Raw genomic sequence first — 15,623 nt, 5'->3', positions numbered from 1 at the left:
CCAATGTGCAATAATGACACCCTGTCTGTCTGACAATATCTGTTTGACATTTCCTTTGGGGAAAATTATACAAATGGAATGTCTTTAAGCCTACGTATAAAATCTTTTTTTTCTTTTTTCTCCATATACTGTAAAATGCACTCTTTTAATTTCAAGTCATTTTGGTGACTGTAAGTAGAGTAGTTCTTACTTTTCCAACTTTAAAGGGGTCATATTTCAAGTTTTCAAGCGATTTCAAGTTTTCCTTTCTCTTTGGAGTGTTACAAGCTGTTTGTGCATAGATAAGATCCCTGAAGTTGCAAAGACTAAAGTCTCAGAACCAAAGAAATATTCTTTATAAAAGTTAAGACTCGACCACACCCTCCTAAAACAGCTCATTCAAACACGTCCTCACATGTCTATGTCACGGTGTGGTAAGATTTGCAAAACACCGCCCAAATGTAAGGCAGAACTATTATTTTCGCTGTAGTATTGTTGCTGCCACCGGCGCCATGTCCTGGAGATGCTGTGTTTTGTTGTGAAAGTGAAAATACCGGTTTGTTTGGGCTTCCAAAAGAGGACACAACTAGAAATCAGTGGTTAAGTTGTATTTACACTGTTCCAGAACAGTTCAACCCAAATATTAGAGTGTGTGCAGCGCATTTTACGGAGGACTTTTTCCTGAACCTGGGAGTTCAGGAAAAGTTCAGGAAACAGCACGGAGGCTGTTTCTATAAAGTGGGGCAATTCCAACTTTGCAAGGACAGTCTGGCGCTTCTGACTCACAGCCTGTAAGTATGTTTTCTTATTTAAAGAATTTGCCACTGACGATGATGCAGACATGTTAATTTTTACGCTGCGCAATGCAACGCGCCGCGTAAAAAGACAGTATAAGTCATTATAATTAGTAATTATGTCCCCATTGGATGCAACAAATGCCTCGTTTATAATGGGTTTTATTGTTTTTATGTCGTCGCGCCGGAACAAGGTAATCACAATACGGTAAGGAGCGTAACATTTCCATTTCACGCTTTAGGTATTCGGTCAATCACAATGCACTGGATAGCTGGCCAATCAGAGCACGCCTCGATTCTCAGAATGATGAGCTTTGTAAGAATCGATGCGTTTCAGAAGGGTGGAGCATAGAGGAGCAAGAATAATGTACAGTATGTGGAAAATAATGTGTTTTTTTTTACCTTAAACCGCATAAGCACATTGCATTACACCAAATAATGTTCCTTTTTGCAACGTCATATGACCCCTTTAAACATACTTAGCATGAAATTAACCCCATGAGCAAATATTAATCAGTGCACATTATTCCAAAGAAAAAAATGACTTCATAATATTTCATCAAAATGTAAATGCAACTTACTGTACCTTAGAACCAACTTTCCTTTTCAGCCACAAACATGAATACATGAACATGAACATGATTTGAGAAAACAAGGAAACCAATAGCCAAATAGCTATTTATTATTCATAGGCTATGTAGTTGTTGAAAGTTATGCATGACTTAGTTGTTGCGGTAGTATACAATGGATTTGAAAAAGAAGAAAAAAAAGTTTGTCCTTTTGGATATGTCAAGATTCTCTCAAGGGGGAAGTTAGGCATCAGTCTCCACATCCTGATCAAAAAGCCTCCTCTAATGTGCATGCCAATGTTGTTTCCTCTCAATCCACTGAAATTTCATGTTCAGCTCATCTCCATTTTGCACTTCGGATGATTCAATCCTGATGGATAAAATAATGTTTCATCCTAATTACATTGACTATTTGGAAATATGTTTCATTACAAAAGTAAAAAGGGTTGTGAATGCCATTTCTTGCTGACTTCATCAAGGAAAAGAAAACAAAACAGATGTTTGACTTTCCCTACGGACTGTATTTAGAGTTCTTAACGTTGTAAAAGCAATACAGAAATACAATATGAAGAAATAGAAAAAAAAAACATAACTCCCATGGTGGCACGTAACAGAAAGTGGGCAGAAGGTTCACTTACCAACACTTTGTCTAGACACCAGTGACTTGACAAGCAGAAGGCATTATTCATCATAAACTACATCCCCATATGACTATGGATGGACACCCAGAAATGTTTTTCTTTCCATTAAATCACAGGCCAATCTCCAAACGATTTCTCTGGCTTGCGACATGGAAAATTAAATGCATTGTGCACTCCTCTCCTTAATCACAGCGTTTCTGTGCACATGCCTCTAAAAATAATTTTTAAAAACAGAAACGGCGGGTCTTTTCAATTTGAGAACATGCTTTCAATCACATTTTGCTTTGACAAATGAGCCAGCAATTCCAGTATGGACTTTTTCCATGTTGAATAGAGAAGTCACAGACAGTAGCAAAACTTTCACCATCAATCACTGACTGGAATTCTATTCAACAGAATCACGGTTCTTGAGTACCAGAACGCTCCTCATTGTGTTTGAGACAATGAACAGTATAGTCTGCTTAGTGTTTTGAACAATGCCGGTGCTAAATTAAATGGTATGTCTTCCAGTAATCCTATACCTGACAAAACCCCATAAAACTAAGTTCAGCAGAGAGTAAAATGTGTAAAATTAAATATCTTTATTTGAAACACACGTGTTGCCAATGTACACATTCAAGGTAACAGGTTAAACCGTGAGAGGGAACTATAAAATCTTAGCTCTGGTCTCTTTTACATGTAAATAGATGTTTTAATGCTTACGTTGCTGCCGTAGCTTCCATTTTATGAGCTGGGGAATCTCTTTATAACTAAAAATAATAAATGAAACACAGCACATAAAAGATAGCAGCCTTCATTTTCAACATTCTTGACCATATGAAGTTTGAAAATTCATTGCATTACACAGAGATCTTTTCTCTCAACATGCTGTGAAATTGCACAAGCATGTTTTAAACAAGAAAAAGAAAAAGACGCGTAGTTCAAAATTCTTTGGGCTGTCTTACAGTAAACATTCAAGCGAGACCACAAAGCAAGAAACGGTTGATGAAGGACACCCTCTGAATCCTCAGCATTGTTATTTTTCAAAGGCACTTTGTTGAACCACATTAAGGACAGACTCTGTTTGATAATCTCCATTGAGCATTCAGGCTGGGAATATGAATATGGAGCGAAATGCAATGGTCCTCCGCTCCAGTAGAACTGATGTCTTTGTAAACGCTTCAACAGGATCACAAAATGCAGAATGATGCATGTACAAAATGCCCTTTTTTGCCGGTTAGTTAAGCTGCTGTGGAAATCGTGTGCCTCAGGAACGAAGATTTCATCGCATTCATTTTTTTTTTCCAGAGGCCGAGTTTGCAACATAGGCCCAGTTTGCATGGAAAGCAGTGATGTACATCACTGATTGTCAGGCTGGATAATATATTGAAAGCTTCCTGAAATCATTAACTACCAACCACATATTTAATAAAGTAATGCTTCTTTGGCTTTGGGTGTTACTCTTGGGAAACTTGGCACTTGCAATATAAAAAATAAAAAGAATCAAAATTAAGGCACACACTGTACTTTTAAAGATCATCCCTTGACTCTAAGCAAAAAAGGAGCACAGGATTTAAACATTCACAGCAAAAATATGAATTCCTTTCATCAAATCTCCAAAATTCCACACCCATCAGCCTAACCTATATAACCCTGACTGTGAGTCAAGCTCTTTGACAGAAGAATACTTTTCTTGTGCAGTGGCATACATGGGAAGTCGAACAGACCTCAGGGTCATCTTCGGTGCATGAGTGATTATTCATAACTCATGCCTGTGATTCATATAAAATGGAAATATCTCAATAAGAACACTGTCAACAATGGTCGCACAAACCTGCAGTAGTATTTGTTACAACACTTCTCCAAAATTCGGGTTAGGATTACATATCAAGGGCAACAGTTCCTCCAATTAAAACTATATTCTCTGTTCAAGGAGTTCATAGGAGGTCGAACAACATCTGTAGATTTGGAAACGATACCAAAGGAAAATCAATGCACAGCATGTGCATCGGCATCCCAGGTGGATAAACGTCATTTAGAGTGTCTCTTTCTAGCCCCGTCATTTTGCTGGTCTTCTGATTGGTCTTAGTGCTAATCAGACCACTACACATCTTCATATAGAAGCATACCACTGAAGATAGTTAAAGGCTCCACTGAATGGGCCAGTTTGCCCATAACCAGGTCTATGCAGACCGTTTCGCCCACCTGAAGGGGTAGGATGATGTTAAAGACAGCCAGAGAACCTGGTGTTGGTTTAGCCTCAGCCATGGGTTTGTTTTCTAATCCTTCCGGTTGGTAACCCGCAGAGTCCACCCGAGCCATGCCATAGTTAGACCTGGAGAGCACGGCTTCAAGTTTCTCATTTTTGTGACCGGTCAGGATAGCGCTGAAGAAGTAGCGTCCATCTAGTGGTGCAGTAAAGATGCCTGTATTCAAGAGAAAACAAAGATGGATACAGTTTCCATGACTCTATCTTTCCTCATTATTTTGGAAAGCAGAAATGCAAATAGACTGTTTATAGTCAGTGCCAAGATTACCTGTTCGTGGATTATAATAGCCTCCTTCATTTACAAAGGTCTTATCAAAAATGATCGTTCCAGATGTAATCATTGGATTTGTGAGAGCTGCTGAGAAGGAAAGACGTGGTATGTTGGCATCTGCACCGGCCAAACCTGAAATCAGAATCACAACAGTTTATTTTTTTGAAAAGCCCTTTTTGTTTTTAAATTGTTGACATCACCAGTTCCTAACTCTAAATTCTTCTCTATATTCTAATATAGACATGCTTTACACAACCAGTTTTAGTTATCAGCTGCTGACCTTTGGCTCAACTACTGACCCAGAACTGCCAATAACAACTGAACACATGCCGCAACACTTAAGACAGAAAAAATGTTGACTCTCATGCAAACAGACACTTTACACATATCTCACTGAATTCTTGCCTTCATTCCAGACATTGGCACACATCAACATAACCTCAGTGTTTGACTAAGATATGGCTGCTAAAAAAATGAAAAGAAAATTAAATACATACCTTGCTCTCCTCTGAGACCTAAAATAGGAGAACGCAAAATATGAGTCATTTTAAAATATGGGACAAGTGTCAAATAATACAAAATGTTTAGTTCACCCAAAAATTACAATAGTCATTCTAAAATTTACTCATCTTCATGTCATTCCAATCTTGTATTTTTTTTTTTTTTTTTTTTTAAATCCATGTTAAGCCAAGCTCCAAAAAACACCATGAATAAGTAAATAATGACAAAATATTTTGGGGTGAACATTTCCACTATTACTTTAACCAACATGACAAAATGAATGAACAAAAACAAGGTTTCTCACCAGGAGGTCCTTTTGGCCCAGGTAAGCCAGAAATACCTGGCGGTCCATCATTACCTGGAGGTCCCTGTGGACCTGGGAGCCCTCTTTCTCCTTGCGGACCTGGTGGTCCAGGTAAACCTATAATCAGAAAAGAAGTAATAAAAAGAGTTTGTCTCTTTACATATACATCAGGGTTTTGCAAATTCAAGAACTGAAAAATCATCTCCTATTGAAAGTGTGAATTTGAATTGAATGGGCACACTCCAGATGAAGATAAATTGGAATGTGAATTGCAACAAGAGAGGTTTGCTGAATTGTAATTCAAAGCCATTCAACAAAGTAATTGCTTTATGAATCAAAATAACTAGTATCCATTTCAGTTCAGAATGGTGTACCTGATCATATCCCTTAAAATATAAGAGCAATATTAGTTACGGTTGCTGGACATTTAGAATATGTTCTTATAGGCTGCAATGTTAGTAAGTTAAAAACATAAACTTTCACTTCAAGCACGTAAGTCAGACCTGTCATGTCGTTCTCAGTTAAGCTCTGGAACTCCTTGAGGATGTGGACCATTGAGGAATTGAGTATCTTGATCCTGCCGTGGATATCATCCAGATGTGTGTTCTGGAGGATCTCAATGAACCCACTGTGTGAGATCACTGTGTTGTTTAGCCCACTGACACAGTTCCACAGGCTAGACACGTGTTTGTTCAGGCCTTCTTTGATCTTCAGGAGATTGTCTGAGACAGAGTCAAGCCGACCACAAACCACTTCGAGTTTAGAGAGCCTCTTATCCAGACCATCACCAGTCCTCTTGCAGTCACCCATCTCGACCACAAAGTTGTTCCCAAAGCGGCGTACATCTCGGTCAACGTTGTCAAAGCGTATCCTGCTATCCTCTATGTGCTCTGTCATTTCCTGCTGGATCTTGTCAATTTCAGAAATGACTTTGTCTTTGGTGTTTCCAAGGTCAGTGATAACACTGTCGTGTTTCTGAACCACATGTTCCAGACCTTTTAGCGTGTCATTGATGGAGCTGAAGGTTAAGATGACTTCAGACAGTTCTCCCTGAATTGACCTGAGGTCACCGGTATTACTGCTGATGACACTGTGTCCATCCAGTGGTTTTTGTGGGTCATCCAGGTGACCTGTTCCTGATTCCGTTACTGTAGGAGTATTCAGGGTTATCTTGCATTGACCGCTGCATTTCTGTACGTCCTCTCTCAACTGATCCATCTCGTCCTGCAAACCAGGGCAAACGTCCACACAACCCGAGTCAATTTTACCTTTAATGTAATTCATTTCCTTCTGCCACCTGTCCATGGAATGGTTTGTGATGTTCTTGAGTTTCTTTAGGTCATCTTCCACTGTGCTGCACACGTTACAGTTCTCAATCTCCATGACAATCCTGTTGAAGTGTTCCCCATTGTCTCCAGTTAGTGCTTTGATCCTGCGAACATCATGGCTGAGGTTAATGACCCTATCTTCAAGAGAATCACCAGACACCGAGAGATCCTTGAGTCGTGTGTCAAACCTCTTGATCTCATCTTCATTTGCAATGACTCTCCACTCCAAAGACTTCACCGTCTCGCCAGGGCTCGGACTACCACCGGTTGGACTAGACCCGGAACTTAAGCCTGAGCATCCAGAGCATTCGCTTAACCTCCTGTCTATAAAGGATGTTGTATTCTCAAGCCGAGATAGGCGCTTATCTAGATCAAATACAGTTTCTTTAACAAGTCCAATATCAAGGTCCATGTCATTAATCCTGTATTCCTGGTCAAGAAAACGATTATTGAATTCATTGCGAAGATTTCTGAGTTCCTGCTGGAATGAGTCCCGTATGTTAGTCTCCATATAAGCACAGTTTTCCTCTGCCTTCTGGACAGTGTTGTTGAGCCGTCTCTCCAGGTCTTTTAGATTATTATTGAAAAAGTCTTCTGGCGTTATAGGAACTTGTCCTTGTCCACCTGTTCCTCCAAAATTTCCACCACCTCCAGTTCCTCCTAGTTCCCTATTCAGACGATCCTGAAGCTTGTCATAGGCCTCTGACGTTGAGCTTATCTTCCTGTCCATGTCATTAAGTCGTCTACTGAGGTTTGTCACAGTGTCGCAGCAGCCTTGAGACCGGCTGAGGTCTCGGCGTAAACCATCAAGAGTCTGGCGGTGACGCTGGTCCATGGCATTAATCTGCTTTTCCAGAGCCAAGATCCTTTCCCGATCTTGTTGCTGTTGCCGTCTCAAGTCTTCCACTCCAGATTGACAGGCAGAACAGGAAAGAGTCACTCGACGTTCAAGCTCTCTGAGGATTTCTTCCTTCAAGGTGTTGAACTTGCTTCCTCCTACTCCCCCAATGTCTAGATCATTGCTTCCACCCTTTCCATTCACAAGGTGGTTATTGATGCTGACTAGAGTCTTGTCATGAGCTTGAGTACGGTTGTCCAACTGATCAAGCTTGGTCTGAATGTTATGGATGGTCTCTTTCATTTCAGGTTGGGCTGCATCAGCTGGTGTTTTGCCACTATTAAAACCTGGTTTACGCATTTCCTCTTGGAATTTTTCATTCATGCCACGCAGAGCTGACTGCAGGTCAGTTAGGTCTTTGGTCAATTTCTGCATTTTGTCCTCCAGTTGTTTCATCTTGTCATTGTCACCTCTCCCTAGGCAAAGATCAAACACAATGGTAATTTTAAAGGTCTAGTTCACCCAAAAATGAAAATTCTATCATTAATTAGTTACCCTCATGTCGTTCCAAACTTGTAAGACCTTTGTTCATCTTTGAAACACAAATTAATATATTTTTAATGAAATCCGAGAGCTTTCTGACCCTGTATAGGCATGCAACTACCGTGTTTAAGGCCCAGAAATGTAGTAAAGACATTGTTAAAATAGTCCATGTGATATCAGTGGTCCAACCTTAATTTTATGAAGCTACGAGAATACCTTTTATGCGCAAAGAAAACAAAAATAATGACTTTATTCAACAATTTCTCTTCTCTTCTGTGTCAGTCTTCAGTGAGCATTCATGACAGTACCACGACGCATGTGCACGTTGCGCACAAAAAGTATTCTTATAGCTTCATAAAATTATGGTTGAATCACTGATGTCTCATGAACACTGATGTTTCTGGGCCTTCAACATGGTAGTTCCGTTGCTGTCTATGCAGGGTCAGACAACTCTCGGATTTCATCAAAAATATCTCAATTTGTGTTCCGAAGAAGAATGAAAGTCTTATGGGCTTGGAACGACATGAGGGTGAGTAATTACTAACAGAATTTTATTCAGTAGTTAATTAAAGATTAGCAATAGTTTGGCAGACACAGAATTCACAGTCTTGTCAACTCTGACAATGGGAACATTGCTCCAGTGGCCAGTTTTAATGTTTCAGAGGATTTCCATAAAAGGATATTTAACAGTGCTTTAAAGATGCAGAAGATGCAGATATGGAAGTATCGAGAACATCAACAAGGCCAGATATTGTTAGACAACTGTGTGAGCAACTACAGCCAACAAAGACGTCCAAATATAACCAATGGGTTTTGGTATCCTCCAAAATTAAAAACAGTCAGCGAGAGACTTTTTGGTACAACATATTGTTAAAAAAATTTTTGAGAAGATTTGCAGCACAGTCTGATGACCTTGAGAAAACATTGGCTTACCATTCCCTCCGCTCTGTCCATGACCAGTATTAGTTCCAGTTTGTCCTGGTTGTGGTCTAGGCCAAGGTCTGCTTGTTGAGATCTGAGTATCAGATCCCCTGTTTGGTCCATCATTACAGTCTTCTCCACTGTAACCATGGCAACACTTCCACTCCATTTCTGTTACCATTTTGTAAGCCACCTTGTATCTGGGCCTCATATAGGTCCTGTACCTATAAAACACATGAAAACCATTTGAGATAAAGCTTGAAATTTCCTAGTTTGGAAACTGTTGCAATAAATCTTGCCAATCTTGCCAAGTATTTCCTAATTTACAATGTTTATTTTAAATTGTGAAATACATGGGCTGAGAAACAAACAAACAATACAATACAAATTATATGCTGATACAAACTACAAAAAATACAATCAATCAATACAATATAAAACAACAAAAGCTATCCAGGCCTGGTACATGCATTACCTTAAAACTCTCCATTCTGTATATTGTCTAATATATTCCACGTTAAACAGTCTCTCACTTTAAACAAACTGATCCCTTCTGGGAACAATGTTGTGTTGCAACACTCTCTGGTCAACAAATTAGTTTCTGCTCATCGCTGTCAGAGAGACCCACACATACACTTGAAAAACAAAGGCTGGATTGAGTTTTTGTTCTAAGAATGGAGGAAGACATACATACCATATATGTTTCAAAATCAATTCTCAGCACATTCATATGACTTTTGCTAGTTGTAGCACAGACATATGCTGGCCAGCTGTATAAACTCTTGTTTAATGAAAGGCTGGATTGCGGTAGAAACAGTGCACATCCTTAGATATGGCATTCAATGTATGGGATCTTTTATTATGTTTTATCATCCAGAAACCATAAATCTACCTGCTGAAGTTTAATACTTATGGTTAAGGGTTTTGAAAACCATTTTTAAGAGACAACTGTGGTAAGACCATCTCATCAGAGCCATTTTATTTATGTTGTAATTCTGACCAGTAGTCTAGGTCTCAAGTTCACTGTGTCATTCAAATAAACAAATACATATTGTAAAACATCACGGTTAGCTTTGAACCTGTATATCAGCACCATTAAAAGGTGGAATAGGAAAATTTCAGCATTTCTTTTTTTCCCAGGACTTCTGGTTACAGCTCTTAAGCCACCGAATTCTTGTCTCCACGCTCTGTTTGTTCCATGACCCCCGTGAGAAGAAAAAGAGGGGAAAAGGGGGTCACCATACTCTACTGGGTGAGTGTAAAAATAAGTGGTGGTATTTTAGTAGGTTTTAAGCCTAATTCCTGTGGCGCGCTGGTTGTAGAGCATGGAATGGCGTGCCACCTCATTCCATACATAGTGGTGTGTGTGTGTGCTGAATCTAAAGGAGTTGGATTAAGCTTTTCCAGCTGGAGTTCAGTACGTTTCCAGCAACTGGAAACCACCTCACAATTGCACACACTTACTAATCCTGGCATCCTCAAACTACTTTCTGTTTATCCCCATTCGTTGATATTAGGTTTACTTCATAAACACAATGTTTTTAGTATGTCTTAGACTTTAATGACTCATAATTCCAGTAAAATGTGATGTGGTATATTTTTTTAATGTCTATGAATGTTATGATGATATGATAGCTTTCAACATCTATTTCCTGGCTAAAGTTAGTTGGTGTAGTACATATTGGTTCCACTTATTTAGAGTGCACTAAATAAAGGCCAGAAAAACAGACTTGCTTTTACCTCAAATGCTCTGACTGATTTGAAGTCTGATAGGTGCATGTTAATATCAACAAACAGATACATAATATGGATGTGCTTAGGTGACATGGTAAAGTAATATACAACTAGCATTAAGCTAAATAACATACAGCAAATGGTACACAACTTTGGGGCCTGTTTCATGCCACAAGCTAAAACAGACTGTTTATTGTGCTGCCTATGTTAGCAAGTTACATTATTCATACTGTTTGTGTAAACACTATGGTTGGGTTGCACCAGTTGTTCGTAAGCTCTTAAATTGGAGCATGAAGTCCACATTAGAGACTTAGTGACTACTAAGATAGTGTTTGTAAGCTCTGTACTTAATTTGGTTGCACCATTCGTGCTTTAGGCAGATTGTAGCAAGTAGGCGCTATAAAATAATGTATAGTCATATAATATGACGTTTACCTTCAGCGATCCAGTAGCAGCCTTCAAATTTGTAAGCAGAAGAACAATGCTCTGAATTTCAGTTTATCCTGGTAAGGTTAATTTTGCTTTCTGTGACTTACGGTTTCCACTGAAATACGATACTTATAAGTATTTTACATAACATTTAGAAACTGTATTTGAAATTAACAAGAAAAAGAAAACACTGACACAAATGTTGTAACTTAGTGTCCCTCCATGTTGCAACTTTGCAACACAACTGATGCAACTGAGCCATAGAGACAACAATTTTGCCACTATTATGCTTTGACTATGTTAGCTGGCTTCTAAGTAGCCCAGGCTGGTTATTAGCTGGTCTTAGGCACCTGTTACAGAGAAATACTGCTTTAGGTAGCTGGTTTGTTGTTGGACCAAAATGATGTTCAAGCTTGAACCATTGAATATCATTTTGGAACAGCTACCATGGTCCTTTGGACCATGCTAACATAAATTTCCAGTAATGCTATAGCCTTTTATGAAGCAACATAAAATGGAGCATATTACTAATTGTTTGGAAAAAGACATCTGTTGGGCTTGATGGTCTGACAGGCACACAAACAACACTTTTTATTCTGTAAATCTACTGTATACTGAATATGCTGATAACCGTTGTATAATTTATGGAAGGTATGACAAATATAACAGAGATTTAACATTTTAGAGAGAAAACAACAGTCCAATATGGATAAAAGGGAAACACTTACACTACAACACGGGCGCACTGAATGCCCCAGGAACATGGCTGATAGTCAGGCTTCACGTAAGTCTCCACTCCATCTTCCACCACACAGCTCACAGTCTTGGTCACTACATACGCACACCAGTTTCTGTAAAAAGAAATGAACATAGTTAGCATACTTGGATGGTCGGTCAATGCTAATTGAATTTAGCATGACAATATGGTAGATTTTATAACAAAGCACCATAAACCAATCTGGCCTGTTGAAAAGTCCAATGTTACCACAATTGTTTTCCAGTTTACAACTTATAATTACAATACAAAATGGTTTGCATACCAAATTAGCACTCATTTGACCTTGACTGAACTTGACTGAAAAAATTACACCACTGAGACACATAGCTGTTAAGTTTTAAAAACATGAACTAATGGAGCCCTCCAAAGGTAGTAGCAAATTTAGAGAGCTTATTCCCATTATGTGTGCTCAAACTAGCATCTCTTTTAGATTTACAGTGATTCCCCATCAGTCTGAGAAGTCCTTATGTCCCCTGGCTTCATAAATTCGCAGAAATCTGGAAATAAATAGTCTCTCCCTTCTCTTAGCCAGCCCTGTTTCTCACACCAACATCAACAAGCTCTGGAATCAGGCCGCTATGATCTCTCCTCTGCATGCACTGGGAATTCAAACATCTGCTGGGTTTCATGCAGACTACAGTGAGAGTGAGTTGGATGCATGACTTATCTCATCTTAGTTTTGTTTCAGTCTACTAGTAAGAGCAACAAACTAAGTGATTGTCAGCTGTGTACTGTATAATGCAGATGTGGTTTGTCTTCTCTTCTGCAGTTATTCGCTCATGAATTAAGTTTAAGTTACACCTCACACTGTTGCAATAAAGATTGCCATCAATACACATTTCACTCATGCTGTGTTTTTTCAGAATAAACCCACAGATTTCTTCTCTGAGGCCTCCTAAACATGTGATCTCCAATGCATCTGAATCATGTTAAATCAGACAACCACGTGTGCAGCTGCCAAAAAGACAATGAATATCATTGATTCTCATTAGGATTAAACTCAGTATGGATTCCAACAAATGTGGCCCCATGCAAAAGTTTTGGTTTCTCGGCTTATCAGAAATGATGATCAAAGAGATGACATCAACCATTTTAATAGACAGTATTATTACCCTCCATTAATGCTTTTTGGTGTTTTATCCTACTACTTTCGCTCCAAATCAGCCATGATTGCAACAAGTAACAAGCAACAGGACATTTTTTTCATTTCTTTGTTTCTACTTTAGGAGGCGTCTCCCACTATGAAATCTCATTAGTCAAAAATCCCGCCTTCGTGACTGTAAGGCAAAGCAAGTTTATTTAAATAGCACATTACATACAGAGTGGTAATTCAAAGATAAACACACACACACACACACAAAATATAGTGAGTATATTATAAATAATATAATTTGTAATTTAAAAAAATATATAATAATGACAATATTAATATTATATATAAATTAATTTATTGGTTATAAAAAATATAATGATATAAAATCAATATTACATATTGCATACATTTTTAAATTAATAGTGAAATATATGAAAATAAATAAAAGGGAAAATATATGAAAGTTTGTTAAATTATTCTTTAAATAAATTAAACATGATAATGCATTAAAAATATCTTCAACATCACATCTTGTCTTATAAATTCAAAATGATAAATACTAAAACTAAAGAGCTCTCATTCACTGATAACAGCTGTACATCTTGAGTATTACAAATTGGTCTATATGCATATTACCCTACTTTTTTTAGGTCACTGCCAAGAAGTAACCAACAGATGATCCATGCATTATGTAATAGAAGGAAGCTAGCCAACAAATGGCTTGTCATGGAAAAACTGCTTAATTCTCCCATGACATCTTCCATGTGGATGCTCTTGACCATTACCACCTGACTCCTGCTTTGATTGCACATGGTTCATCAGTGAACTACGGTGGATTTCCTGCCTCCACAGCTGCACATATTGCCAGCACAATTTCATGTTTTGGTCTTCAATATTAAACACAGATGGTGTTAGATCAGAGTAATGACATCATGATATAATCCGTGCTGGCTGAACGAAAGGATGTTTATAATGAATTACAAAAGAAGTACAAATTAGAATCACCTTTCAAAGAACTAAAAGAGAGTTTTGTAGCTTTTAGTCCATATCTGTTAGCTTTGAGTTCATCTATATGCTAGTGTGCTCCTAAACATTGACAAAATTAACTTTTAGTAGGAAAAACAGATCATAAATACTCATGACGAATATTAAACTCACATATTTTTATCCAATCAAATGCTCCGTAGAAGCCCTTCCTCCTAAAATATCACTCGTAAATGATTAGGAAGAAGCTAATCCTAAAAGCCAATTGGCTATTTTTAATAAAATGGCACGATCCTTTCAATATTTCCTAGCCAAAATTACTATTTCAACAGGTAATACATTAAAAATGCTCACCAAATGATTTCCCATTGTCTTTTATTACAGCTAAAAGCTACGTCCAATAAAATCTGCTTCCATCCATAATCGTAACGCAACAAGTGACCTGTATCTCATTTATGGTGTTAAGCGGTGGGCAATCCATTACTCAATATGTAGCCCACATAACAATACCGCATGTAATGTTATCTGTTTATGCAAGCAGCTTTCTAGGTTTAAAGATTTTGCAAAGTTGTCAGGCTGCTCCAGCCCACCAGTATTTGTTTTTCAACTGTTGATTGGAGTGAACCAGACCACAGTATTTCCAAGCCGCTACAGCCAGCCGTGAATGATCCACATTCTTAACGGATTTGTTCATTTCAGGCTCGCTTTCATCGAACACTCATGCAGCTCATGACTTTACAGAGACTCTCAATATGTTTCAGCTCCAAAAAGAATGGAAAATATGAGAGAAGACAGGAAAAGTGGACAAAATAAAGTGCATTTGGCAGATTTACACGTGTGTGTAGCCTCTCTTTGAACCAATGAGAGCTGATTCTAATATACAAAAAATAATATTTATCTCTGTGATGAGGATGTTTTTATACTTTTCCATTACATCATTTCTGTTTTCCGAAAATAAATGACTTTATAGTCATAAGTGACTGCAATAAATGGGTTTACTAAGAATCAAATGAAAATGTAGTCATGCAGAAACGTCATGGTTTAAAAAATAATTTGCATAATCGCCTAAAATTAAAAACATGACACAATAAATGAAATATGCTAAAACAGAAGCACATCTCAGAGTAAGAAAGTAATGTTACCCTGTGCACCTTCTTTGATCCAGAAACTCACTGCAGCAGTAAAAACACTCTGAAATATAAGATTTAGAAGAAGTCTTGAAGAAGATAAAGCTAAATAATGGACCCACTCTGGAGTTTAAAGCATCTTAAAACATTTTCTGAGATGTTAGAATGTGTGCACATGATAATAAACAATGTTAGAAATGTTATTCATATTGGTTACTGTGTGATGTTTGCTTACAAAGCATAAAAAGAAAGGACAACGTAAGGTTTTAAATGAATAAATTTGCATCACATGATCATGAATGGCAAAATGACTCCCTTAAAGTACCAATAATCTATAATCTTACACTGTTTTCTGTTAAGTTTTTTGAGTATTGCAGGAACGCTGTAGCTCAAACAGTACTGCATGGTGCTAGCAACATCAAGGTTGGATTCTCAGGGAATACATGAACTGGTAAAATGTATACAGTACCTTAAATGCACTTTGAATCTTTTTTTATCTGCCAAATGCATAAAAGCCAATGCAAATAACCTTATAAATATG

At 38.0% G+C, this 15,623-nt stretch overlaps 1 protein-coding gene across 1 annotated transcript in view; it reads right to left on the bottom strand.

Moving 5' to 3' along the window:
• Positions 1-119: 119 nt before the first annotated feature.
• Positions 120-15,623, bottom strand: part of LOC306850753 (EMILIN-1-A-like) — a 29,014-nt gene continuing 13,510 nt past the window's right edge. Inside the window, exons 2-8 of the mRNA XM_079386598.1 lie at positions 11,829-11,951; positions 8,950-9,161; positions 5,811-7,949; positions 5,308-5,424; positions 5,000-5,017; positions 4,500-4,634; positions 120-4,388 (exon numbers count right to left, since the gene is read on the bottom strand). Coding sequence (XP_079242724.1) covers positions 4,066-4,388; positions 4,500-4,634; positions 5,000-5,017; positions 5,308-5,424; positions 5,811-7,949; positions 8,950-9,161; positions 11,829-11,951 — 3,067 coding nt within the window. The 3' untranslated portion in view covers positions 120-4,065. The remainder of the gene's footprint in view (positions 4,389-4,499; positions 4,635-4,999; positions 5,018-5,307; positions 5,425-5,810; positions 7,950-8,949; positions 9,162-11,828; positions 11,952-15,623) is intronic.

This window comes from Barbus barbus (genome assembly GCF_936440315.1).
Source record: "Barbus barbus genome assembly, chromosome: 30".
In the NCBI taxonomy this organism is placed as follows: domain Eukaryota; kingdom Metazoa; phylum Chordata; class Actinopteri; order Cypriniformes; family Cyprinidae; genus Barbus; species Barbus barbus.
This window is presented reverse-complemented; position numbering and strand designations above follow the sequence as displayed.